This window comes from Raphanus sativus, chromosome 4, assembly GCF_000801105.2.
Source record: "Raphanus sativus cultivar WK10039 chromosome 4, ASM80110v3, whole genome shotgun sequence".
NCBI lineage: Eukaryota > Viridiplantae > Streptophyta > Magnoliopsida > Brassicales > Brassicaceae > Raphanus > Raphanus sativus.
Window position 1 is genome coordinate 904,222 of NC_079514.1, and position 27,913 is coordinate 932,134.

Consider the following 27,913-nt stretch of genomic DNA (forward strand, 5'->3'; position numbering starts at 1 on the left):
AATAAATAGTTTTACAAACAAAAAAAATCAAAAAATAGTAAATACTGATGAAATACCTATATAACCTTATTGATATATTTTTCAGTTCAAAAAATATTTAAATCATAATTTCATATTTTGTTCTAAAAATGTAGAATTGACATTCTACATAGTAAAAAATGTAATGTACTTTTTCATTGAATCTACTATGTTTAGAATACGTGTTCTACGTAAATAATAATATTCTAAAAATATTTGGAAAACACATTCTACGCTAAACCTATAGTTCTAAAATCTGTAGAAATCAAAATCTACACATTACTATAAATCTAAAACCTGTAGAAATCAGAATCTACATAATACTATAAATCTAAAACTAGTAGAAATCGATCTCTAACATGTTTATTGTATTCTATCTATTTTAGAATGCATGTTCTACGGATAAGGATAATATTAGAAAAGAATGTTTGGGAATATTTTGTTTCTTTATTTATTAATACAAATGGATTTAAAAAAATATTTTCTTAAATTTTGTTTTTAAAAAAAATCTTAAAAAAAGAAAATATTAAAAAAAGGAAATTTGTTTTTTGGGCTAAAAAATAATTGAGATTTTTAAATTTAAAAAAATCTTTTTTAAAAAAAATTCTTTAGTAAAAGAATCTTTTTTAAAAAAAATCTTAAAAAAAAGAAATCTTAAAGAAAAAAGAAATTCGTTTTTGGGTTAAAAAAATAATTGAGATTTTTAATTTAAAAAAAACTTTTACTAAAAAATTTTTTTTTGTGAAAAAACTTTATTTTAAAAAAAAAAAGGAAATTCGTTTTTCTGGGCTAAAAAAAATAATTGAGATTTTATTTTTAAAAAAAAATTTTAGTAAAAAAGTATATTTTAATATTCAAAATTAGTTTTTAATTGCAATTTCAAAATTTTAATTGAAATTTAAGGGTGTTATTGACATTTAGAAAAAAATAGCCTAATAAGACATAAAGTAAGAGAAATTAGATCAAGAGGACATAGTTATTGTGTTTTGGGACTAAAAAAACAATTTTCCCAAAAAAATTTAGTCATAAATATACTTAGGGAAATAATATTATAACATTCTTTATTTCCCTTATTTAGAATATATTTTTCTATTTGCATAAGAATCTATTAAATTTTAATTAAAAATTTATAGTAATGATTAAAATAAGTAATTATATTTCAAAAAGTCATATGATTTATGGATATAAGTTTGTGTTATTTAACATAAAATTGATTTAAATGATATTATAACTTTCTAAAGCTACCTTAAAGTAAGAGAGAATCCTTAGGCATCTAGGTGAGCAATTAATATTCTTTGAGACTAGACAAAACGTATAATTAAGCGGTATTAGCCATAATTAATACTAGGATAAACTAATACGTACGGTCACTTGTGCTAAGTCTTTTTGTTTTATATAACTATGTAAAAATCAGTGTTAACTTCAAAGAAAAATATTTGATAAAAAAAAATAATTACACTCTTCCATGTTAAGATGAAATTCGCCACGTGACAAACTCTAGTCCATGGGATAAGAACAAGAAACCTTGGACCGTGGATCATCCCCCGTGGGTGTGAGACTCTGAGTCGATAGAAAGAGAGAGTGAGAGAGAGTTTTTTGTTTTTTGAGCAAAGTGAGAGAGAGTATTTGTTTAGTTTTTTTTTTGTCACGAGGGTATTTGTTTAGTTTTTTTTACTTTCATTCGGACAGAACTAGAAGCGATTTGTTCAGACAAAGCCGAAGTGAGAAAGAGGAAAGCAAAGCTTTTCACTTTGGTTTTCACAGAATCTGCAAAACCCCAAATCAGAGAGACTTAAATTCTAGGGATGAGCAGAGCAGAGCAGAGGAAAGAGAAAGCTAAAGAACGCGGCGGCGTTGCAGAAATCTATTGAGAAAAAAATAAAAATCATAAACAGAAAGCTTAAATTCTTCTTTTTTTTTTGGACAAACTAAGCTTAAATTCTTCTTTTTCTTTCTTTTCTTTTGTTTCTTCTTCTTACTTTCTCTCACTTCAACTACTCATTACCAAGAAACACACTTTGCTCCAGGTGAGAGAAATTAGGTTTAGATTGAAAGAGCAAGAAGATCCACGAGTAAGAAAAAGCTGAACTTTAGTGAGAAGCAGGATACGGATTTCATGGTAATTAGGGTTTTGAATTATGGATATTGTTTGGTCAAGATTAGGGTTTGAAGTGTTAAGTCTTAGGAAATGGCTGGGATGTACTCATTAGGAGGTAACAACAACAACGGAGACGAAGAAGGAAATCAACAACAACAAAAGACAAATTGGGTTTGGTATAGATCAAACACAAACACCAATAATATTAACCCAAGCTCGAGCGTATGGCAGATTCCACCCGAGCAACAGATTCTCATGCATCACCATCAACCACATCCACAACAACAAAGCATAGATCTTTATCCAGGTCATCAGATTGACGTCTCTGACTTAGCCACATCGTCAAGATCCATCACCATAAGCTGTCGGGACTGTGGAAACCAAGCCAAGAAAGATTGCACTCACATGCGTTGCAGAACTTGCTGCAAGAGCCGCGGCTTCGACTGTTCCACTCACGTTAGGAGCACGTGGATCCCCGTTGCGAGACGCCGTGAGAGACAACAGCAGCTTCATATCTCCACAGCTGGAGACGGCGGTGGTAGCGGCGGTTCCAGTATCCCTAAACGTCATAGGGATACTGCTCTTCCGGGAACATCCTCCTCTCGCTTACCATCCGACTCAGCAGGTTTTTAGTTTCCGATTTGTTTTAATTATTTAGACGACTTCAGATTCCAACCATATTTGATGTGTTTTTAGAACAAAACTCGGATACATTTAAAAACACCTATTAACTATCCATTTACTACTTCAGTTTCTTTTGTTAATAAATTCAAAATATAACATTCTGATTTTATGTTATTTTATCAAACATTTTTAATTAGTAAATTCCGTTGGAGTTTGAGATTTTCAAAAGATGTTTGATAAAACCATTAATTATATGTTGTGTTCTGTTATGAAAGTTGTCTTTCACATATAAATTAATTTGAAAACAAAAACGCTACTAGAAAAACATTAAATTAGGAGCAAGAATCTATTGTTTATGTGGGGTTTTCCGGGTGTGTTGTTTGAAACTTTTGTGTATATGTTTTTAGGGTTAGAAACGGGGAAGGCGAGTTTTCCGCCCGAAGTGAGCTCGGATGCGCTTTTTCGGTGTGTAAAACTGAGCGGCGTAGACGACGGAGGAGATGGTCAGTATGCTTATCAAACGACGGTTAACATCGGAGGTCATATCTTCAAAGGAATTCTATATGACCAAGGTTCTGAAAGCAGCCACATGAGTGGTGGAAGTGGCGGAAGCGATCATCATAGCTCTTCCGCAGGAGGCGGAAATACGTTTAATACTCCAGCGATAGCCGGCGGTGGAAGAGGAGGAAGAGGATCCTCGGCTATGTTTGTAGATCCTAATTCTAGTAGTTACTACTCAAGTAACATGATGACTATGTTCGTGCCACCAGGTACGCAATTCTATCAAAACCCACCAAGATCTTGATTAAATCAAGAACTCCAGATTTTTATATAATATATTGAATCTATATATGTAATGTGTGTGTTTCAAAAAAAAACAAAATATAATGTGTGTTTCGAGTGTTTTTTTCATGAGCCCTATGTAATAGATGGACGATTTTTCATATCGTATCAACATCTGCATGTTTGTTTGTTTGTCTTGTAATATGTGTTTAATTTTATGTTTCTTGTACGGTAATGAATATTTATCATAAATATTTATTATTGGTGGTTTACATGAACATGAAGTTTTGTTTTTTTGGTTCTCGATGTTGCCGGTTGCTTCTCTCATTGGAGTATTCTTATGTTATAATATTTGATAAATTATAATATTTTCATATGGTAGAGTGAAGTCTATCTAGATTAGAAGGTAAAGTGGTAAACTAACTAAAGTGAAATCAATAGTGACAACGACATGAAAGCGAATGAGGGCAAAAAAATTCAGCATATAATAAGTTACGATTACCGTACTGGCCGGTCTCATTTATTGTCGATTCTACACATAGTGTTCTACTTCACAATGCATTGGTGCTTGAAAAGTTATACTGTAGAAAGTGAAGAATGTTTAAATATAACTAATCTCTCTCTTTTTTAGCAACAAATATAACTAATCTCTCTCACACAAATATATATATATATATTATATATATATATATATATATATATATGAACTCGTGGATTAATTATATAGGTTGTTCTTGCATCACAGGCCTACGGTTAGAGCAATATTGGTATATAAAACCAATTAGTTCTAGAGCATATTACCATAAGATTTAGTTAAGCAGCTCCTAGCTAGTACAACCTTTTCCTAGAGTTAAACTAGTGTTGCTTACCTTAGGTTACACAAAAGCACTAAATAATTAACGTAGCGTTCCATAAACTAACAAAATACGGAACACTAATCTTTTTTCTCTATGAAGTCTTTCCGACACCAACAATCGATTGTATAATACCAACAAATTTATATACTACAGTACCGAAAAATCAACTCGTGTTGTATTCCATTTTATGCTTCTATAGAAAAGAAGCTATTAGTTACATTTTCAGCGTGTTCAAGAAAAAAATTTACATATTTCAGTATATAAAAGACTAAATCAAAGAATCAGTATATAAAATACTAATATTACTTAAATCTTAATAATCTAACTGCGAATAACTAACAAGTCCCAATTTCCCGGGCAATTAAACAGGTGTGCAACTATGACTACAAATCCATATATACATGTTCACTTTATTGATCACAAATACAAGAAACAATTAGATCACCTGACGTTACGTAGTTTAGCCTGGGGGAACGTACCTTGACTCGCAAGTTACCCATCCTCCTTGGTTTTGAATTCTCCAAGAGCGAAGGGCACAACTAGAAGAGATATGGTTTCTGGTTGGATTTGAGTTCAAGAAGATACATATACAACCAGAGGCAGACAAAGAGAGAGAAGTAAAGATGAAACTAATAATAATGAGGGAGGTTGAAGAGGTTGAATATAAAGAGGGGCAAGTAAGGACGACGTACCAACCAGAAAAAAAGAAGCTAGCTAGGGCTTTCGGTAGAGCTTTACTTAGGGTGGGGTGAAAGAAACTGCCTCAGTGATGCAGTGACCTATTATTGTGGTGTGCGCGCCCATGCTTTTCATCAGCTTTTTTTTCTTTGGACAAGACACATACACACATTTAGTTAAAAAAAAAAAAAAAAGACACATACACACATTTATGTATACGACCCCTTTGTTTGTTTAATATTAATTACAATATTGCTAGATGAATATTAATAACTTTTAGGTATCCCAGTATGCTCATTTTCTAGTCCAACTGTTCATAAGTATCATTTAGCATACCACTTAATTCACTAAATTCCATATTAATGTTTTACGGAATTCAAAATTAAAATTGTATACTAATCTTGAGACCTATCATGGAAAATACTGCGATTGTCTTGCAATCAAAAATTTGTACAACTTTTTAAGTTAATAATAATACATATTTATCGTTAAATCACGTATGTAACCGCGGTAAATAAGAATGTAACTTGGTTAAAATATAAGTGAAAGTTGCTTATATAGAATATCTCATAGCTTAAATGACATATATTATCAAACTTATTAGGTGAAGATATGAAAATCAAACATAAGAGTGATACAAATCAATCACATAATATATATTGCGTGTGTTTCTCTTCTCGCTCCCTTATTTTATTTTTTAAGACCAAGCATTAAGAGGACAAGCTTGAAGTAAGCTTCACGAAATGCGAGTCTAATAAAGGTGAGCTTGAAGGTGTTCCATGGAGGGTATCGAGCTTCAAGATCCATTGCTAAACTTCCTTCCATTATTGCCTTCTCGTGACTGAAACATTCAAATGAGTATTTCCCGTGATACCTTCCTGTTCCACTCTCTCCCACTCCTCCAAAGGGCAACGCATCACACATATACTGCAATTCCAATCACCACTCGAGGACATGAGAAAGGCATGTTTTCTAAATGAGTAGGAAGTCATAGGCCCGAAGGCCCGTAAGTAGATCCCTTTAGACTGGTTTCGTTTCATGGGGATTAATCTTTTGGGTGTGTGGAATAGTTGAGAATATGACATATATATATTATATATACCTGGATCATGACGTCGTTGAAGGTAACACTTCCAGAGGATGTTTCTGACAAGATTCTAGTTTTAAGTTTGTCGTCCTTGGTGAATGCATAGATGGCAAGTGGCTTTGGTTTTGACTTGATGAACCCTATGCTTTCTTGGATGTCACGTAACTTCATTAAATCAGAAGAAATAGACACAAAAAAACAGCAATAATTAGTCAATTATTTACTCTACTTAATTAGTAACCTGTATGACTGAATACTTTAACTATGCTTACTGTGATGATTGGGAGAATTGGACCAAATATTTCTTCATTCATTATCTCAGAATCAAGAGGAGGATTCAACAAGATCGTTGGCTCAACATACCTGTCAAACAAACCTAGGTTAAAGGACTTGTAAGACAGATACCGTGTGACGCAAGAAACATGATTAAATCAAAACTATACAGCTTCTCTTCATCCATGGAGCCTCCATAGACGATTGAAGCTTGAACACGAGGATCATTAAGAAGACGAGACAATCTCTGAAAATGTTTCTTGGTGACAATCCTAGCTAGACATCCTGATTCTTTAGGGTTTTCTCCAAAGAAAGACTTTATCACCGGCTTCAACATTTCAATCTAATAGAAAATAACCAAACTCTTAGAGATACTAACAGAAAGAGCGTTTGCATTTGTGTGGACACGTACCAGAGAAGACGCAAAACTCTGTTCAACAAGAACGTAATCAACGGAGATACAAGCTTGTCCACTGCAAGATCCCCATTTTCCTCCCGAGATCCTCTTCACAATGGACTATATACTCATGACCGTTAATAAAAATTCAGACACAACATTATGTAATATTGGATGTAAGAAAATAGAGCAAAGCACATACCTTCATGTCCTTTGAAACAGAGTGGTGATCAATAATGGTGGGACATTTTCCACCAAGCTCCAATGTCACAGGAGTCAAATGCTCTGCAGCTGCAGCCATTATAATCTTTCCGATTCTTGGACTCCCTACAAACAAACAACAATTAGGCATATTCCACTAAAACAAGCATGTTAATGAATGAAGACTCACGTCGGTTGGAAAAATAAAACTAATATATAAAGAGATAAGTCAATCAAATTATGGCTAATTTTAACTTTTAGGTATGAAGTACATTATAAATCTGAATTTAACAAATTATGGAGTGATACCAGTGAAGAAGATCTTATCCCATTGATGCTGCAAGAGGATAGTCGCGACATCAGGTCCTCCTTCGATAACTTTGATGGCTTTAGTGTCTAGATAAGACGGGATCGTCTTGGCGAGGAAGGCAGATGCGTTAGGGCTCAGTTCAGATGCCTTGAGTAGCACGGTATTTCCTGCTGATATTGCCCCAATCATTGGGTCCAAAGACAAAGCTGACCACAAACAATAAAAAGCACTATATTAACTCTTAAAAGATTTCAAAAAAAAAAAAAGAAACTGATTCAAGATCCAAACTCTTACAAATAGGAAAGTTCCAGCTAGACAGAACAAGAACCGTCCCATACGGTTCTGAGATCACTTTCCCTGTTGCTGGGTAGAACAACAGAGGAAGGTTGCTCTGTTTTTTCATCACCAAGAAAACAATTGTCCAAACAAAAATATGATTAATCAATATTATTATCTTATACTACAGTTGTTAACGTATGCGCATTGTGTAGGGTTCTTACCTTTCTGGGAACAACCCATTTATCAAGACTGCTTAAAGCAGTAGTAGCTGATCTCATGACAAAACCAAGCTCATCTCTAAAAGCTTCAGTACTGTGTTTGCCCAAATCTTGAAACAGAACCTCGCACATCTTGTCTTCGTTGTCTTTGACCATCTCGATTATAGCTTCAAGCTGTGTCTTCCTCCACTTCACACTCCTCGTCCTACCGCTCGCAAATGTCTCTCTCATCTCTCTCAAGCTCTGATCCACAGTCTCCTTCATGGCTTCCATGTCTTTTTTTCTCTCTCTAACTCTCTCTACTCTGTTCAGAAGCAGAGTTTGGTTATTAAGAAGCTCTCTGCTTGTTTGTTTGATTGCCTCTTTTGGAGCTAGAGTGTTTCATTTTCAAGATTCAACCACTGATAGGCGGTGTTTAAAAGTGGAAAGGAAAAAACTAGTTGGGAAAGTGATAAGGTAAACATTAAATAGGTTCTGCTATCTTAGGTTTAAAAATCGTTATCATGAAGTTAGAAGTCCTTGTCTTTGAATTAAATGTTAGTATAGTTTATCGTTTTCTACAATACATGTTAGATATTTCTACAAATACTTCATACTCCCTCTGTTTTTATTTGTAGGTAGTTTTAGCAAAATAGATTTATTTCACAATATAAAGTGTTACAGATTCCAAAGCAATAAAATAATATAATTAAAATTTATTTAACTAGAAAGTGTTACTTTTCCATTAAATGTTCTTTTTAAAAATAACAATAATTTCACTTTCTAATTAAATGTTCAAGAAAAAATGAATGTGTCAATAGATAAAGCAGCGTATTTTGCTTGCTGATTTCTAAAAAGTTTAAAAATCTTAATATACGTGTTTTTATGTTAAACTACCTACAAATAAAAACAGAGAGAGTATATTTTTATATATGAAGTATATAAATCGGTGCCATTAATTGGTGCGTCGGAACGTCGATTATTGACCCCGGACCTTAAATGCTTCGCCGCTCGTAACATCAATTTTTTTTTTTGCTAGTGAACCGGCCATCAAATACATATGTAGTTGGGAGCTTCAGAAAGTTTGCATATTAATTGGAAACCTCAATAACTTTGCGTAAGTACTACGTCAATAATTAAGAGGTTTTCTACTGAGTTTTGGACCAATTTTAGATCTGTGATTATCCTTATGTGGTGTAGGCGGTGATAGTTGGCAAAACAGTCATACAATTCTGATCCGATCTTGAAACTGAAAATACTACAATATATTTATCATATATTTACGGAGAAAATGTTTTTTTTTTTTTTGAGAAAATGATATTTTTTTTTCCTTCAGAAATTATATATTGAGAAATCGAAGAAAACATATAAAGTTTGCAATAGAAGCACAAACAAAATAACAGAACCCAAAAGAAACGAAAACTCCCTACTCCAAACTACAAAAGCTTTTAAAAACTCAACACAATCTGCAAAACACCAAAAAACCAAAACCAACGCCTCCTCCATGGCTAGACGTTTCCTCCATACCTCAAAACCACACCAAAGAAACAATTAGAAGGTCCTGCTTTCATTGACAAAGAACTCAAACAACTATTCAGGATGGCCCTTAGTCACATAAACTCTTCCTTGTCGAGTTACACTTTGAGCAATGAAAGCTGTCTCTCTGTTTTCCTCCGGTGAGAAAATGATATTTTATATATTATAATTAAGGAAAAATATTTTTATTCACCCTTACTTCTAAATTATAGTTTATCGATCAGGAATTCATGATATAAAACTGTCCATTATGTACGGTTGCTTCTCTGCCGACACACATGGCAACCGCATTGAAGAACATTCATCCTACTTTTTACTGCCTTTAAGAGATCCGGCCCATATGACTAACTAGGCCTGTATTGTATTTTTTATTGGCCATGACTAGATCCGAGGAAAAAATGGAGCCCATTGGACTAAATAGGCACGTACTGTATGCTTTTTATTGCGGTGATCAGATCCGAAAAAAGATAAGAACAGTTCAAGATAAAAATGGAGCCCATTGGACTAAACAGGCCTGTATGGTATGCTTTTTATTGTGATGATCAGATCCAAAAAAGTTAAATAAAGTTCAATACAGGGGTGTTCCGAGAATCGAACTCGGGACCTCTCGCACCCGAAGCGAGAATCATACCACTAGACCAAACACCCGATTGATAACAATCCTGAGTATATCTATTAAGTAAACTAGTATATGATAAATTCAATATCAATCCAATGAAAGAGTTAGGAACTTCTTTAATATTATTTGATAGCCAAAGATTGACATAACATAAAAAGTAAACATTTTTTCTTAAGCCGTTGAAAGTGAAAAAACTGGAACTATTGTGTAACTATTGTGTAACTATTTTTCTTAACTTTTAAACAATCAAAATTCAATAAATATGATTAATTTCTTTGAAATTTATAATTTATTATTATTATTATTTTAAATGCATTGAAAATATAAAATATATGTTTTGAAACAATTTTTTTTTAAAACATGTATCATTTGAAACATAAGGGGTATAATTCTTTTTTTTAATAAAGACTAGAGTGATCATTGTTATTATTTATACTTTTTGATTCGTGTGTAGATTTCATTTGATAATAATTTAATATGAAAATTAACTGATAGTGTGATTAAAGTAAATTTTTATTAGATGTGAAAATTTGACAAGTCAAGTGAAAAAAATACGGTAGAAACTCTATAAATTAATATTCGATAAATTAATAATTTATATAAGTTAATAAATTTTCTCGGTTTTGAATTGGGTCGGTTCAAAATATAACATAAATCGATAAAATAATAAGATTATAAATTAATAATATTTTTATATATACATTTCATATAAGTACAAACTAAACACTATATTGTTGGTTTTATATTCACAGTGAAAATTCCTCTATTGTTTTTTAACATTTCAATATATTTTGATAATATTTAGTAAAATTTTATCGAAAAACTATATATAATTTATATGAAACACAAAAATATAAGCCAAGTAATATAATAAAATAATATGAAAATAAATTTCTTAAATTTTATTAATGTATACATGGTAAAATCAAATATATTTATAAATAAAAACATTCAAAAAAAATAAAAAAGGAAAACTTTTTGTAAACTAATATTCCATAACTTAAAAAAATTTTAAAATCTCAATATTATTAAACTACAGAGGTTTTACTGTACTTAATATTCCGATTGATAACATTGACTAGTATTAGCGATGGATATGCGTAAAGTGACGGAAACCACAAGGCACCGAAACGTAACTGATAGGCCCAAACCCATTTCTTAGCGTCACTGATTATGATAAATAAAATGAAGACTATATCAATTTATTTAGCTAAATAAGTAAAGAAACATTATTATGAAGTCAAAGTCTAAAAAGTAAAAACCTTTTAATACGTTTCGTTTATTAAAATAAGCCGCCAAAAAAGAATAAAGCTCATAAGACAAAGTAGCATTAACCTGGTACTATTTAAACAAATCTTATGAATAAGCTCAAAAGAGCATATGCACATGTGGAATGTCGCGAATCTAACCTTCATGATATTAAATGTGAACAATGAAAATGGTTGATTACTTACTCGTTTTTGTGTTCTTTTTTTTTCTTTTGGTTAAATAAGTACGCACACTAGATGGATAAGAGTATTTAGCCATGAATAAACTCCGCAAAATTAACCAATCTTTCTAGAAGAGAAAATAGGGAGAACATAAAAAACCCACTTCCAAATAAAAGGATGAATTGTTCAGAGTTTCAACTTTCAACGTAAATATTCTTCTGAAATTAATCAATTTTTTTTGTATTAATTAATCTTCCAGTTGCTGCTATAATCCTAAGATACACCAGATAGTTATTGTGTGTCGGAGTTTTAAAATGTATGAGGTAGCTAATACAACTTAACACTAATTATATCAATTAACATTAGACTGTATATGCGTCTTATCCAGAGCCGGTTTAGGTGGGGACAAACGGTGCGACCGTCCCGGATCCACTCCGATGTCCTTCCATTTTAATAGTCAAAGAATCTGGATTTTTTAAAATATATGTAATTTTATGTTAAAAGTATCTATAAAAGGTTAAAAATTATATATATATATATATATATATAATTAGTTTCATCACAATTTTCTGAAAATATACTCATAATATTGTTCTTAAAAATAAAATTTATCAAAAACTTTTTTTTTAAACTATTTATCAAAAACTTTGAACTGATATTAATTGAAGAGTCCGACTTTTTTTTTGCAATAGGGTCCGTAAAATTGTTGTGCTGGTCCTGCCTATCAGTATTGTCTATGTATGATAAATTTGACATTTTCACATATTAACATCTATAAATCATCACTATTGAAAAGTAGTCTGGAGTTTGATTCAAAATCTTCCTATTATCAGCCCTTTTTCAAAAAAAAAAAATTCTTCCTATTATTGAAGAGAAAACGCTAATGGAAAGAGTTTGAGTTGCTAAAATAAATATCGAAGTGATTATTTTTTTCTCAAGCAAAAATGGAGCAATTGCTTTCTTTAGATTTAACTAATTTATATTAATGTAGATGAAAAGGATATATTTGTCCTTTGTGGATAGCGGTTGGCTTCGGACGTCGGCCCTATATCGTGGTCGAGGGTCCACACACGAGGGAAAACATCATTTTGGGAAAATAGTTTTTTTTGTGTGCAACATATACAATTAGTTTTATAAAATATGAGATGTATATAGAACAGTATAAATTTTGTATTTTATATCTATAACTTAAAAGATATTCTAAAAATACAATAAAGGATTAAAAGAGTTCTTAGATGCTTAGGATTTTTATAGTATTTCCTAAATATTATGACTAGTTTATTACAATGTAATATTGATTAATAGAATATTCATCAAATTTAGCAAAAGGAAAGAAACCAAAAAAATTGATACATTATAGACAAATATAGTTTTAGTTTGGATTATGATAATGTAACTTTAAATAGTAAAAATAATTCCTAAATCAAGAACATTAGTTTGTTCATCACACTTTCACACTACCTTTAACATTTTTATTCTATTATACCATTTTTTAGTCTTTTATCTTTTTATTGAACTTGTTTCTAGTTGTATCTGTAAATTTGTTGGCCATCTATTTAAATATAATTAGTTGTTAAAAATACCAAAAATAAATTATATATTTTTATTTAATCATTAAAAACTATTGTTTATACATTCCTTATTGTTTGGGATTATAACATGTACAAGGTTGTTTAAGTGTTATTAGTTGAAGATTCTTAAACTTATCAATCGAACTAACAATAATTGATTAATTTAATTATTAAAAAAACTCAATCAAGAAAACTTTCACAAGATCAACAACTTCAGTTTAACTTATTTTAGTATACGTCATTTTAAACAAATAAGAACCTTGATTGAAGATAAAACTGATCATTTCGCTGACCAAAAAGGAATAAAATAGATAAACACTTGCATGCACTACCTACTGCTACCTACCAAACATTATCTGCACCTAATTAATTTAACTTAAATAATGCTCAAATTAACTTACAGTATAATAAAAGAACTATAGAAGAAATTTATAACTTTTTCATTTATTTAGTGAATTTTAATATAAGTTCTAGTAAACGAAATTGATGAAACTTTGTATAAAAATGAAAGGCATAAACTGTAAAGTTATTTGTTATAGTTTGGAATGGTCAATTTGGAAAAATTCACTCTAATATATTTGATTTCAACTCTTCAAAATATTCAATTAATTTAAATTTATTTGTTAATATTTTAGTAAAGATTAAATGTAACAGAGCATTTTCTATAAAGATAATATTATATTCATATATTAAAATTTTATCATCAATACATTATTTTGTAATATAATATTTTAATGAAATATACTAATAATAATTAACAAAATCTGATAAATTTTATTAAATTTTAATGGTTGATCATTATTAAATAGTAATAAAAAATTATTATGGTAAAACAAATTTTATAACAATGTTTGTATATAACAGACATATATAAAATAAAAAAAAGTTTTTAAAAAACTCTAAAAATTTAAATATTCTTTGTCATTTTAATATGTGAATTCATCCCATTTTTATCTTAATTTAATAGTACTATAATAATTTATATTGTTAATCAAAATTTTACATTTTGACCCAAAAAATCAAAATTTTTACGTATTAGCCTGACCATTTGAAATACGTCAACGAACATATAATTCTAAATTACATATATGGTTTTACCAACCTTACATTTGATTGGGCGGGGAATCGTAGAAATTTTGTGGCATCTAATTAATTAATTTAAGTAAAAAAAACAATCTAATTAATTAATTTATATGATTACAGAACTGACGAGTTTGCCGACTGCCAAACAAGCATTGTTACACACACCGTCGGGATACGAATGTGACATACAAAATTATGATCTTGGAGTTAACTAGTTGACTAAGTTTCAGAAGAAAAAAAACTAGTTGACTAGGATTTTTCTCCTTTTTTTTGTAACACTGACTAGATTTTCTCCTATACTGTTTGCATGTATCACAGAAACTCGCTGCTGAAGCTGGGAAATTAATATATAAAAAATGCTGGGAATTTAAAATTAAGAGACTAACGAGAAGTAGAAATCAAAATATCACTTCTTAAAAAAAGATAAACAGTAACAATCAATTTTCTTCCATGACTATGCTATAGCTAAATCGATTATGCATAAATCCTTATCTTAGAGCCAGAGTCGGCCCTTCCTAGGAGCAAGGAAAGCATATGGTTTGACTCTGGAAAGGATTTACTGTTATTAGGGGCCAACTAATGTACAATAATTATATATATATATATATATAATATAACTAATATACACATATATAATCAGAAATATATCCATTGGTGGTCCTTGTTCAAAAAGAAAAAAATTATTTGCTTTAAAATGCAACTAGATTCTGATTCGTTATTCAAAAGACGGATATATATTTTATTTTGATAGAATAGTATATTAAGTAAATAAAATACATAGTTAGAAATAATATTTATCAATATATCATATTTCTGAAGCAAATTTGCAAGAGGGTGGGCACTAATCACCTCGTCGGTAACCGATCAGACGGATAGATATATTTAAATAATAACTAAATCTGTGTAACTGAAAGTTAATACATTACTTATAAAATCATAAAATCGTATAGTACACTGTTTAGATGTGTGTGTTCCAAATTCGAGTGAACACTGAGATGAAATCAATATTACACATGTTGTAGTTTCGGGTCTGAAAAATCAGGGTTTCGATCCAAACCTTCTGATAATTAAAAAAAAAATGTTTAGTAACGACAAAAAGGTGTTTTATCAGTCTATTAGTCAATGTCTAAGATTTTAGCTATTAGTTAATCGGTTATTGGACATTTTATTATCAAAGTATTTGAAATCAGCAGGTTTAATATTCAAATATTGCTTGTGCAAAATTATTTTCCAACTAATAATTAACTGTGTGGAATTGAAAACAAAATAATTAATCGTTAACTAATGAACGGAAAATAACAGTTTCCGTTAGCCTTGTAATTGTTAAATATTATAATCATAATTTTACACAGTCGAAGATTAGTTAGAGAATAAATATGCATTTATAACATTAAAGTATTTTAATATACAGACTGAAAATACTCAATGAATTAATTAAAAAAACAATTTCTTCTTTTTAATAGAAACTCACAGTTTAAAATATTCTTAAGTTACATATAAGTGTATAACCAATATAAAATATTTTTGCCTTTTGAAGAATTTATAAAATTTTATACAATAATAAAATAATATAAATAATTATAGTTACATCGTATTGATGTACTTCATAATTATAAATAACTTAGGGATGATTTTGTATAGCTTAAGCAACCATGTACATTGGATCTCTATTTTAGACAATCATATGTAATTATTTTACTTTAGACAATCATATATTATACATCAACAATACAACGCAAATGTAATTATCTTATATTACTTTATATGCTTAAAAAACTAAAAGTCATTGCCTGGAATTAAGTTTCTTGTATATTGGTACAAATTGAGAAGTTTTTTCAACTAAAAATAATCTAAAGTGATTTTATAAACATAAAGTACATCAACAATACAATATAACTCTACTTATTTAGTATTATTTTATATGTCATTGTAAAAACTCAACAAATTCTTTTTAAAAGTAAATATCTCGTATAATAATTTTATTTACTTGAAACTATTTTAATTATAATTTTTAAAAAAGAATTGATGTTTATGACTTCAATCATATAAGAAACGTAACAGAAAGAGAGTTTTTAATTCCTCAAATAATTTCAATCGATATATTAAATATTCAAATATTATATGTGTATACTTATTTTTCAACTAATCATTGACGGTATAAAATTATGATTAGAATATTTAACCGTTAAAAATTGATGGAAATCGTTATTTCTCCGTTCATCACTTAACAATTGGTTATTTCATTTTCAATTTCACACAATCTAACTATAGCTTAGAGAATAATTCACAAACAATATTTGAGTATTAAACTTGTTGATTTCAAATACTTCAGGAATAAAATGTCAATTTTCTAATCGGGACTTCTAGCTCTGGTGGTAAAGGATTCATGACCGTGAGTACTACCACCTGCATTCGAATTCTGATCACTGGAGAATTAACATTTTGGCATCGCGAGAAAAAGAACACCAACACCTGACAACACGTGAATAGTCTGGACCACTTCTGTGGAGTCAGGATACCTCTGCATAATTCAAAAAAATGTCAATTTTCTAAACTTGTTGATTTCAAATTCACCGTGTGAAGAAACCACCATGGCCAACCACCGCTGAATGCTCCACCTTGCTAAATCAGTCACGCACGACCGCAGCGTTTGGACATGAGTTAATTGTAGTAGTAATTAATTAATCGTCTGTCTGTACTCACCGCTTGTGGTAGGTCTATATCTCAGTTTTAGAGCGTTTTATTAATATAATAATATTAACTAATAGACCTTTTGTACTTGTTTGTTTGCTCTGATTCATATTCTACTAAAAGCAGCAAATTAAAGTTGTGGATATTTGTTTGGTGGACATATAAGAATATCTCGACATTTTAAAGTGGAATCTTCTGTTTATGTGAAAGTAGGAATAAAATGAAATGTGGATGTCTAATCTTTGAGAATATGATTACTGACCATTTGTTATCATTCACATTTTATATCAGAACTTTTAAGAATATTTCTTTTACTTTCTTATATGTAATGGTTTTATATATTTTAAAAAGTTAGTACAATATTGCATTATTAAACAAAACTGATGTTTACTGTCTTAAAATAAATTACTTTTACATATTTATGACATGTTAGATGATTTTTAGAGTAGATATGTTTATTTCTTATCAGTTCAGAAAAATAAAATCCATTCACCTAAGCTGTCTTTTGATATAAAAATTTGACATTGAAATTATAATGAGTGTGTACTATATAAGTATAAAAATCATTAAATCAATTAGTATTTTAATATATTATGTTAAAATATTTTTCGGTTTCAGGATATAAATATAAACAGTTTAATATACTAATAAATTTTAATCCTTTAATACTCAAATATAGTTAATCTATTAATACTAAATATGGATAATTTTGTTAAAAATATTTTAAAATGTTAAATTATTAATTAAAGTTTGGATAATCAAAAAATATATATGTTGTTTAATTTGGGTGTGGAGACTTCGCATTGTTTCTAAAATTAAACATTTGCTTACATATAAATTATATCTAATTTAAAACTACTATGTAGTAAGGGAAAAAACTTATATTTATATCATCAAATATTGTAGCGAACCAGTCATATATATTTATTTTTATCATAATGTTCGAATCCATTAATTATTATAATCTGTCTGTTTTACTATTATTTTCATATTAATAAATAAATAAAAGGTACGAGTGGCGAAAACTAAGTCACACTAGATAAATAGAAATATGTCTATAAATGGGACCACACTTTGATTATAAAACCCACCTCTCTAATCACATCCCAAAATGGCGAACTTTGCCTAGACCTCTTACAAAGAAAAAAGAAAAGAAAAATCAGTATGGAGTCTTCTGTATCACAAACACTAAGTCAAGTATTCGATCCCACGACGACTATTCTCATCGTCGTCTCCGTTTTCATATTCATCGGCCTCATCACACGACGGCGAAGGTCTTACCCACCCGGTCCACGTGGATGGCCCATCATAGGCAATATGTTAATGATGGATCAACTCACCCACCGTGGTTTAGCAAACTTAGCTAAGAAATACGGCGGCTTGTGCCATCTCCGCATGGGCTTCCTTCATATGTATGCCGTCTCATCACCTGATGTAGCTCGACAAGTCCTCCAAGTCCAAGACAGCATCTTCTCGAACCGGCCAGCAACGATAGCTATTAGTTATTTGACTTATGACCGAGCCGACATGGCGTTCGCTCACTACGGACCGTTTTGGAGACAGATGAGGAAAGTGTGTGTCATGAAGGTGTTTAGCCGTAAACGTGCTGAGTCATGGGCTTCTGTTCGAGATGAAGTGGACAAAATGATCCGGTCGGTATCTAGTAACGTTGGTAAGTTAGTTATATGCGGCTAAATATGTAAAAACTAAAAACAACAAACATTTTTCTCTCTTTTATACGTATTTTGACAGGCAAACAAATATAAATTGTAGGTAAGTCAATAAACGTCGGGGAGCAAATTTTCGCCCTGACCCGAAACATAACTTACCGAGCAGCGTTCGGGTCAGCTTGTGAAAAGGGACAAGACGAGTTCATAAGAATCTTACAAGAGTTCTCTAAGCTTTTTGGAGCCTTCAACGTAGCGGATTTCATACCATATTTCGGGTGGATCGATCCACAAGGGATAAACAAGCGGCTCGTGAAGGCCCGTAATGATCTAGACGGATTTATTGACGATATCATCGATGAACATATGAAGAAGAAAGAGAATCAAAACACTGTTGATGATGGAGATGTTGATACCGACATGGTTGATGATCTTCTTGCTTTTTACAGCGAAGAGGCCAAATTAGTGAGCGAGACAACGGATCTCCAGAATTCTATCAAACTTACCCGTGACAATATCAAAGCAATCATCATGGTATTATTTTTCAAAAGACCACTAGGCATAGTCATTATTATTAATGCGTCACACCACAGAAGTGATAGATCCATCTCAAACCACTAGTTTCATATTTTTGTCTAAATCAGGAAGGTAGCTTTCTGTATTTACAAGTAGTCCATATGAATTAGAGATCTTGAGTAAGCATTAGGGGAAATGACGTCATTTACTGATAGTAAAAACTCTAGAATATTAAGAAAAGACCTAAAATACAAAACATGCAAAAAATATGTACAAAGGTAATATAAATCACACGTAAATATAAACTGACCGTCTTTGAGCTAACAATTTATTTATTTTAACACTTTAAAACTTAATTTGAAATTTGATATAAAATAAACCTAATTTGAATTGATTTATTGAATTTAATAGGACGTTATGTTCGGCGGAACGGAAACGGTAGCGTCGGCAATAGAGTGGGCCTTAACGGAGTTATTACGGAGCCCCGAGGATCTAAAACGGGTCCAACAAGAACTCGCCGAAGTTGTCGGACTTGACCGGCATGTGGAAGAATCAGACATCGAGAAGTTGACTTTTCTGAAGTGCACACTCAAAGAAACCCTAAGGCTACACCCACCTATCCCACTCCTCCTCCACGAAACCGCCGAGGACACTGAGATCGACGGTTACTTCGTTCCCAAGAAGTCACGCGTTATGATCAACGCGTTTGCGATTGGACGTGACCCTAAGTCTTGGCCCGACGCCGAAACGTTTAGACCGTCGAGGTTTTTAGAACCGGGAGTAGCGGATTTTAAAGGAAGTAACTTCGAGTTTATACCATTCGGGTCGGGTCGTAGATCGTGCCCGGGTATGCAACTCGGGTTATACGCACTTGAGTTAGCCGTTGCTCATATATTACATTGCTTCACATGGAAATTACCTGATGGGATGAAACCGAGCGAGCTTGACATGAACGACGTGTTTGGCCTCACGGCTCCTAGAGCCACTCGTCTTTTCGCCGTGCCTAGCACACGCCTGATTTGTGCTGTTTAAGTTATGGTTCGTAGCACGTGGCGGGTTAATATCAAAGCAATCATCATGGTATTTTTTTTCGAAAGGTTTGTATGGGTGTGAGAAGTCAAATGTAGCACTGAACATTTGTGGATGTTATTATATGTGTGAATGTGTATCACGTGTGGTCTGGATGAAAACATTAATGCTCTTTTTCGACTTTCCTTTTCTTTTGTTGGGATTTTTCCTTGAATGAAATGTAACTGGTAAAATCAATTTTTTTTTTCTACAATTACCTTTGCATATTACGTAGGTAAACAAACTATTAAGAGTGCATTTGTCAGAAATTTTATAGCCTAGGCTCAGATTTCCATCACTATGAGTCTATGACTTACAAGAGTTTGGCTACATGTAAAACCAAGTCGCTTTTCAAAAAAAAAAAACATGTAAAACCAAGTTAAAAGCTCAATTTTAGATATGAAGAAGCTGCTATATAGCCTTTAGTCAAAAAAAAAAAAGCTGCTATATAGGGCAAGTTGGAAATCATAACTTGAATTTTAAATTTTAGTTATTGTTTGTCACTTCTCAGTTTATATGCATGTTAAAAAGCCAAATCACCTTAGTTATTAAACGAACTAGTCACTTGTAAAATATTTTATATATTATCACTACACCTACCTTGACGAAAGCAATAAATTACAAATCACTTAAATACGTTAGATTTGTAGTCGATATACACACGTAGCACATTCATATACATACATACGTACGTATGTATCATACGTGGACTATCGAATATCACAAAATAATTGCGTATATGTATTATTCTCAGTATTGAATACGTCACAAGCAAAATATATAACCAATACAGAAAATTTAGAAAAGATAATTATTGCCTGTAGGCTGTAACTAACAAACAAGCGGTGCCTCCTTGACATACATTTTGTGTGTGTGTTGGAACTTGGAAGCATACGAAAATGACGATTTTACAGACAAGCAATGTGTTGGGAAGAATTGAGTAGATACCGTAAAAGTAGCTCTAAGCCAAACTATTGTTGAAGCTTAACTATCTAAGTGACATATTTGCAAACAGTGGCGGAGCCAATGTATTGGTAAATGGATCAATTGACTCATGTGAATTTCTTATTTTAATTTCGTTTACTTGTATAATTCTTTAAAATCAAGATTATTATTGCAAATTTTAGCTAAATAATCTCTATGATCTATGTTAACTTCAGAGTTGACTCTCCTAAAAAGTTTTCTTAGCTCCTCCACTATCTTCAAAGAGGTTGGTTCGAGTAGGGCTTGTCTTTGTCTTCTAGAGAAGCCAGCTTCTCGACCCATCAACCATTCAAGTCATACTGTTTCATTTTTTTAGAGAAGCCAGCTTCTCCTTGACCTTGCGCTTAAATTTTGGCCTTTATTTTTTTCATAAATAGTTTTACTTCTGATTGTAGGGACAATTCAGTCAGGCGACCCCATTTCCTTTCATTGGTATGGATACTTAAAAAAAATGCAGTGATGAGGGGATTGGAATAGATCTATATAACAGTTGAGGTTGAGCAATGCATGCATGGTTATAATTGTAATAGAAGAACATAACTTGACACCCTCGTAAATGAGACAGAAGCGCTGTTTAAAAACATGTTACTACTAACTTATGGAGTTATTTTTAGTTATTTTAACATGGTAACACGATTAAAAGAGAAATTAATCGGACCTCAAAGAAAAAAGTCTTCTTTCAGACATAAATACAAACATCAGAATCCACATTTTCATTTTTCCTTTTCGATTTTTTTTTTGTAATTTAACCTTTTCGACTTTTTGAGTAGAAAAGGACACGAGAATAGTAGCTATGAAAGACCAGCATGGTCAGAGAAAACGGTAATATATGGTGGTGGACTCCGCACGACGGCGTTTCAAAACAATAACAACGCATAAGTTGTCGTCTTTCACCGGCGTCGAACGTTCAGACAAAGACGATGACAATTAACAAACAAACAAAATAAAAGAAACCCTTAATGTCTACGTACAGTTAATAACGACGCTTTTTTTTGTTGTCGTCTGTAATTCAGAACATGTGAACAGAATAAAAATAAATGCGAAGACAGAAGGTCCTATTATTTGTATCATATACGAATCTGTTAGGATCTCACATCTTTGAGTTTATAAATGGAATATAAACAATATGAAGAGAGATCTAATGATTGTCAAATTTTGAGTCTGAATTGCTTACATAAAATCACCATACCTACGTTTGTCGATTTGCGATTTGCTAAGTTGTCCGGATATAGAGATGGGGAGTGACCGTCTACCATATTGGCTCACACAGTTACCTGTAATGTTGAGATGGGGAGATGAATGTTTTACATACGAACGATTAGCTCTCTTACATTTTCTCTATACTGATGATCATCAAACCTTCTCACACCAATCTAAAAATCATTGTTGACCTTTCAGTTATTGTTTGGTTGAAAGCGATCTGACAACCTTCTTGAGAACAATTTCTTCAATATACACTCGAAAACGAATCTTATTTCATCATCTACTGGATGAATTATGCATTGTCATATGGTATAGGACGAGAGAAAGAAATGGCTTAAGATATTTAATTTAGACTAGTCCTTCATTTTTCAAGCATTTGCAAGTTTATTAATCTGTTGAAAACACATGAATGCATCACCACCATTTTTTTCTGTATATGTACAAAACATTGCATCTTGTTTTTTTTAAATATATATATTATTTATAAACCCGTTTAAACGGGAAATCAGTTTCGGTTACAAACCCGCTTTGAACAAAATAGCCCAATTTAATCTTAGTATAAACCAGTTTCGTCGTCCACTAAACTCGGCACAATCCGCTAGCCATCTTCAGAATCATTAGGAATCGAAAACCGTTGCACCCTGTTTCCATCAACTCCAGATAAAACAAAAAAAAAATCTTTATAATTTTGGCTCGAACGGCATATAAAATAATGTTGAAAAAATTAAAACCGAAAGGTCTCCGTTTCTAAATAAGCATCACTTTAACATTTTTTACATAGATTAGGAATGTGACAAAAATATATGTAAATTTTTATTAATTACATCACTCTAACTAATAGTATTTAAGATAGATAAAATTATTTATAAAATCAATGCAGTTTGTAATTAATTTTCAGCTAAAAGTACGTATAGTTTGTATTGGAATTGTAAAGTGACACTTTTGTGTAATACTATCTTCGTTCCATAAAATAATATTTTTGAGAGTTTTCACGTTTATTATAAATATAATAAATGTCCACAATTTAATTTGCTATTTATTTTTCCATACACTTTCTAATAATTATCCACCAATAAAATTTAATCAATTTGAATATTTACAATTAATGTTTTTCAAAAAGTATACAAAGTATCTTAAAAATATAGAAAATAGATCTATCTTTGTGGAACAAGAATAAAATTTAGAAAATCTTATTTTCGAAAATCGAAAAGGGTTTGAAAAAAATTTAAAATGACATTTATTATGAGACAAATGAGTGTCACGGAAATGCAAAAATAAAAATTAAGAAACGATTTATAGCGAACTCAATGAGTTGTCAATGCTGAATTTATTACCATTAAATTGTGATGATGGGAAATTGGAAACAAATAATTAGACTTTTGTTTTGTTTATTCTGTTTCCAAAAGATAAATATTAAAAGAAGATATTTTTTAAAAGATACTTTTGTAGTTTTTATATATTTTATTAGTTTTATTTTTGAACTCAATATATTATATTAGTTAATGATAATAAATTGTAGATTTATTAAAGATGAATTTATGGAATCACTAATATTTTAATTTATTTAGATTGCTAATCATAATGTATTTGTAACTAAATTGTTTTTAATATATGTAAAAGGTGAAAATTTATCTGAAAATTTATTAATTTTTAAAAAGGAATAGTATTTATAACACATTAACCTGCTTATAAAACTTATAACCAATAAATTAATGTGGGCTCGGAAAAGAAAGCTTCGCAACCTTTCATCCATTTTCTTGTAATACAGTCATCAGTGTCAACTTTTTGACCTTTTTATAATAAAAAGAAACAAGAAAGTTCAAGGAAGACATTTAGTTATTCAGCACGAAGACGTTTCGTACAAATAGATTACAAAACAGAGGCTCTCGTCTTTCGCCGGTGTCTAAAAATGTTGAAAAACAATGCCGACGACTACAAACAAACAAACCACAACCTTTCACTAAAATCTTACGTATAGACCTTTTTTTTTGTTAAGCTATGCAAACATGTAAGGTTTGGTGAAATGTGATCCCTATTTGATGTGGTTTGGTCGTTTAGGCCATTTTTAACTCAAAACTTTTTTTCTTCTATAGTTCCCATTAAAATAGAATAATTCTATTATAAAATTATTCTTTATTATAGAGAGGAAAAAATAAAGTTATGTTATTTTTTCACTCCACTCTATTTTAGAGGAAATTATAAAGAAAAAAAATATACTTGAATTGGAGATGCAGTGTCTCGAAAACAGAGTAACAAGTGTCCACTACAAGTCTATAGGATTCGCTGAGTACTCCATAGATACGAAGAGCGACCTTTTACCATATTGGTTACTTCCACCTGTAAAACCTTGCAATGGAGAGGTGATACGATACGATTAATGATTAAAACTTAACAATTATCGAAAACGATCTCATACCTTTCTGGCTTTCTCTCTTTCTTTTTGTGTTAACACCATTACTAAGTAAGTATTCAATCAACTAATTCTATGGATAACATTGAAAGAGACTGCTCACATTTTTGATACTAGTGATGCAAGTCCGTTGGACTATTCCATGGGAGAATAAACTGTGGAAACATAACGTTAAGGATTGGACGAATACTACCAAGTTAGGCAGACCATTAAAATTGAATACTATAATGGAAGTGCTATGTAATGAATGTACTTAGCTCGGAATCCAACCAATCGTTTGTTTGCATAAATATCAAAAGAACAAAACTCATCTAAGATTCGATTCCAAGAATAGCATCAACAGCTTTTAGCTAAGGCTAACTCTTGCACCACCATTCATATAGAAGCATCACTCGCTTCTTCTGCCAGTAGCCTCATGAACTACAATGTATCAAAAAGTAGAAGTTAATGTACAATAACTTATCAAAGATATCAAATCTATAATAAGAAAATACAAATTCCAGAAGAGCACAATGACATCATCAGAAGTTAAAAAAAGATCAGAATTGTTAAAAAAGAAAAAAAGACTCCGTTGCCGGTACTCGAACCCGGGTCTCTCGGGTGAGAGCCGAGTATCCTGACCAGCTAGACTACAACGGATTGGTGTTCATTCAGGTATTATAACAACTCTTCACAGTATTAACAAAGACACCAATCTAACAACACCAATCTATACCCTGCTTGAATCGTGAATCAACCTTGAACCTATCTTCCGTGCGTGCAACTACAGCACAAGTTTCATAGAAAAAAAGTTCGAAACGTACATAGGAGGAGGTTAAAGTTACATTGATTACAAGTTTGAAACATCCATATGATGTTTTTATTCGAACATATAAACGAGTGAGAGGTGCAGACTCTAGATGGAGCTCCTAAGCACTCCCCGACACTCCGAGAGCCACAAGTCAATGTGTTCTATTATATGTTGCCTCACTTTGTTCACTGCATCTGGTGAACTGCAATTCTTAGAATCACCTGAAAATAAAAAAAAATAAAAAAAAAAATAATTTTAGTACTTTTTGTCTTTACAGCTCAGAGATCCACAGAGGCTTGTAATATATATATACCTTCAATGATCATTGGAGACTGAGGGCATCCACGAAGATCACTTCCATGGCCACAGTTGTGACAATTCACAATGTAAGAAGGCACTATGTCATCACCAAGCATTAAACTTGTTAAATGTTTTTTTACAGAGAGTTATTGTCTGAAAAGTAAAACAAAGGCTTACAGTCAGGAGATGAGGTCTGTTTGGATGCATGACGCCACGGATCTTGTGACCCATTTGTGAATACGATTTTAGTCGCTGCAATTCTATCGCCACCGTAGTACAGGTTCGTTGCATCAACTTCAGGGTAAACACCTTCCCCAAACAGACTCTTGCACAGGTCCAAATGATACCTAATGTCAACAACAACTGTACGCAATGAATGGTAACTTAAACAAAGCATGAGGGAAGTAACGAACGAAGCATGTTTTTTTTTTTACTCTGTATTGATTTGGTGAGAGCGGATGCTATCGTTAGCAGGAGCCACCTGGAAATAAGCAACTTCAGTGCAAGTTTGGAACCACCAAAGCCTATCTGCACTCTCTGGAGTAACTGCAGTGTCTAGCAGATGTTTCCTGCTATATGTTTTAGCGCTTAACCCGAAAACTTCCACGCAATACTCTCTAACATACTTAGCATATGCTTCCTGTACTTTACACACACACAAAACGCAATCTATGAGTTCTTCTTCTTCTTCTTCCACGCTTTTAACGTAATATGATCAGTGATGATTGTATGTGTTACCACTAAATCACTGCCGTTCTTTTTAGCTTCCACGAGAGGGACACATAGTTTATCTGGGTTTCCATATTGGACCTGTCAAAAGTATCTATAAGTAGAAAGAAAAATGAGATTCATCTAAGTTTCTATATATATATCCTTACTGCAACAACTTGTGCATCCGCAATCAAGTACAAGAAATCAGCATCAACATCAAGCTGCAGATATCAGAAACGTTATCAGATTCTCAGACTTCCAGAATGATTTGGATTCAGAGGAGAGATAGAAACAGCTAGACCTCGGTGGCATTGAAGAGAGCTTTCATAGCCTTGTTGTTTACTTTAAGCCCTAGCTCCACGAGCTTATTAATCTCCTGTAATACAGGTTTACACTCCGGTCCAACTGACTCGCCTATCTGCTTCCAACAAAACTTTGATTCTATATAAGTAACCTAAACTCTTGATATGGAAAGACACAAGGAACGAAGGAAGGTTTTTTCACCTGTTGATCATATTCATAGTATTCGTAGACAGCACGAACAACAGCAGAGCTAGCGAGGCTTCCACAAGTTAGATGAGGGAACTTGAGACGGAACCAAGCACTCAAAGCTCCAGAGTAAGACGCTCCGAAGAAGAACCATGGGTTATCAACACTCCCACTTCTATTCAACTTAACATTCAAAGACTCCTGCATCCATCCACATTCCACACACAAACAACCTCACTGTGAGTTACAGTCTTACATACAAACAGCTTGTTGTAGATCATTAGAAAAAAAACAGCAAAGAAAAGACTTTGCCTGGTAATATTCACGGAAAGCAGCTAAATCGGAAAGAGCCTGTTTAGAAGAAAGAAACTTGAGATTCTCACTGGATAATGAGTTAAAAGGAGAGCTCTTTCCGTAGTAACGGTGCTCAAGCGAAACAACGCCTGCTTCAAACTTCTTTGCCAACACCTTAGAGAAAAAAAAAAAAGAACAATGTTTATCAGAGAAACTAACTTTCTTTAAATACAATAAAAAATGAGTTAGGAGGAGGAATCAATACACTCAAGTAGTCATTTGGGATCCCATTGCAAGGACCTTCACCACAGATCATCAGAAAGATTGGTCCATCTGGAACTCGTAAATGGTCGAGATACTCATAGTATCTCTGTCCGAATTTGCGATGGTCCTGAGGACACAAGAAAAAAAAAAAACACAAACAGAGAAATCTAAAAAGTTTCCACCTTTGACCACAAATCGAACAAGAAAAAAGGAATAAAGATGATTCATTTATACATAGGGAGAGAAGTGATCGAGGGTTTGGTTGAACCAGAGCTCGTCTCTCGTCAAGTACTTGCCGCTTGCGGACAAACCATGAGATATCCTTCGAGGTTGTAGTAATCCATCGGACAAGCTCGTGGATGACAGAAGCACTGTGAAGGTCGTTAGTAAAGCAAAACCGATCGCCGTCGTCATATCTCGCCGTGAAAATTCTATCGCCGTTAAGTTCAAAGCCAACGGACAGCAACAGAAGAAATAACGGCTCG

The 27,913-nt window shown here is 32.0% G+C and overlaps 4 protein-coding genes and 2 non-coding genes across 6 annotated transcripts; 2 read left to right on the forward strand and 4 right to left on the reverse strand.

Annotated features, from left to right (window-relative positions):
- Positions 1-1,466: 1,466 nt before the first annotated feature.
- LOC108852319 (protein SHI RELATED SEQUENCE 2-like) lies at positions 1,467-3,768 on the forward strand. The gene is made up of 2 exons (XM_018625819.2): positions 1,467-2,741; positions 3,148-3,768. The coding sequence occupies exons 1-2, from the start codon at positions 2,207-2,209 to the stop codon at positions 3,543-3,545; spliced, it is 933 nt and encodes a 310-aa protein (XP_018481321.1). The 5' UTR covers positions 1,467-2,206; the 3' UTR covers positions 3,546-3,768.
- Positions 3,769-5,571: 1,803 nt separating this feature from the next.
- Positions 5,572-8,246, reverse strand: LOC108849649 (aldehyde dehydrogenase family 3 member F1). Its single transcript, XM_018623235.2, has 9 exons — positions 7,827-8,246; positions 7,621-7,717; positions 7,326-7,532; positions 7,018-7,142; positions 6,831-6,935; positions 6,589-6,761; positions 6,418-6,508; positions 6,161-6,310; positions 5,572-5,985 (listed from the first exon to the last, which is right to left on the reverse strand). The coding sequence occupies exons 1-9, from the start codon at positions 8,094-8,096 to the stop codon at positions 5,749-5,751; spliced, it is 1,455 nt and encodes a 484-aa protein (XP_018478737.1). The 5' UTR covers positions 8,097-8,246; the 3' UTR covers positions 5,572-5,748.
- Positions 8,247-9,914: 1,668 nt separating this feature from the next.
- On the reverse strand, positions 9,915-9,986 carry TRNAP-CGG (transfer RNA proline (anticodon CGG)). The gene has a single exon. It is a non-coding gene; the product is annotated as a tRNA-Pro (tRNA).
- Positions 9,987-17,826: 7,840 nt separating this feature from the next.
- Positions 17,827-20,197, forward strand: LOC108849143 (cytochrome P450 84A1). The gene is made up of 3 exons (XM_018622656.2): positions 17,827-18,404; positions 18,506-18,933; positions 19,327-20,197. The coding sequence occupies exons 1-3, from the start codon at positions 17,897-17,899 to the stop codon at positions 19,945-19,947; spliced, it is 1,557 nt and encodes a 518-aa protein (XP_018478158.1). The 5' UTR covers positions 17,827-17,896; the 3' UTR covers positions 19,948-20,197.
- Positions 20,198-25,146: 4,949 nt separating this feature from the next.
- On the reverse strand, positions 25,147-25,219 carry TRNAE-CUC (transfer RNA glutamic acid (anticodon CUC)). Its single transcript has one exon. It is a non-coding gene; the product is annotated as a tRNA-Glu (tRNA).
- Positions 25,220-25,329: 110 nt separating this feature from the next.
- On the reverse strand, positions 25,330-27,913 carry LOC108849004 (probable serine protease EDA2). Its single transcript, XM_018622492.2, has 11 exons — positions 27,663-27,913; positions 27,430-27,555; positions 27,183-27,338; positions 26,886-27,071; positions 26,683-26,799; positions 26,549-26,602; positions 26,409-26,480; positions 26,105-26,310; positions 25,848-26,017; positions 25,684-25,767; positions 25,330-25,591 (listed from the first exon to the last, which is right to left on the reverse strand). The coding sequence occupies exons 1-11, from the start codon at positions 27,840-27,842 to the stop codon at positions 25,476-25,478; spliced, it is 1,467 nt and encodes a 488-aa protein (XP_018477994.1). The 5' UTR covers positions 27,843-27,913; the 3' UTR covers positions 25,330-25,475.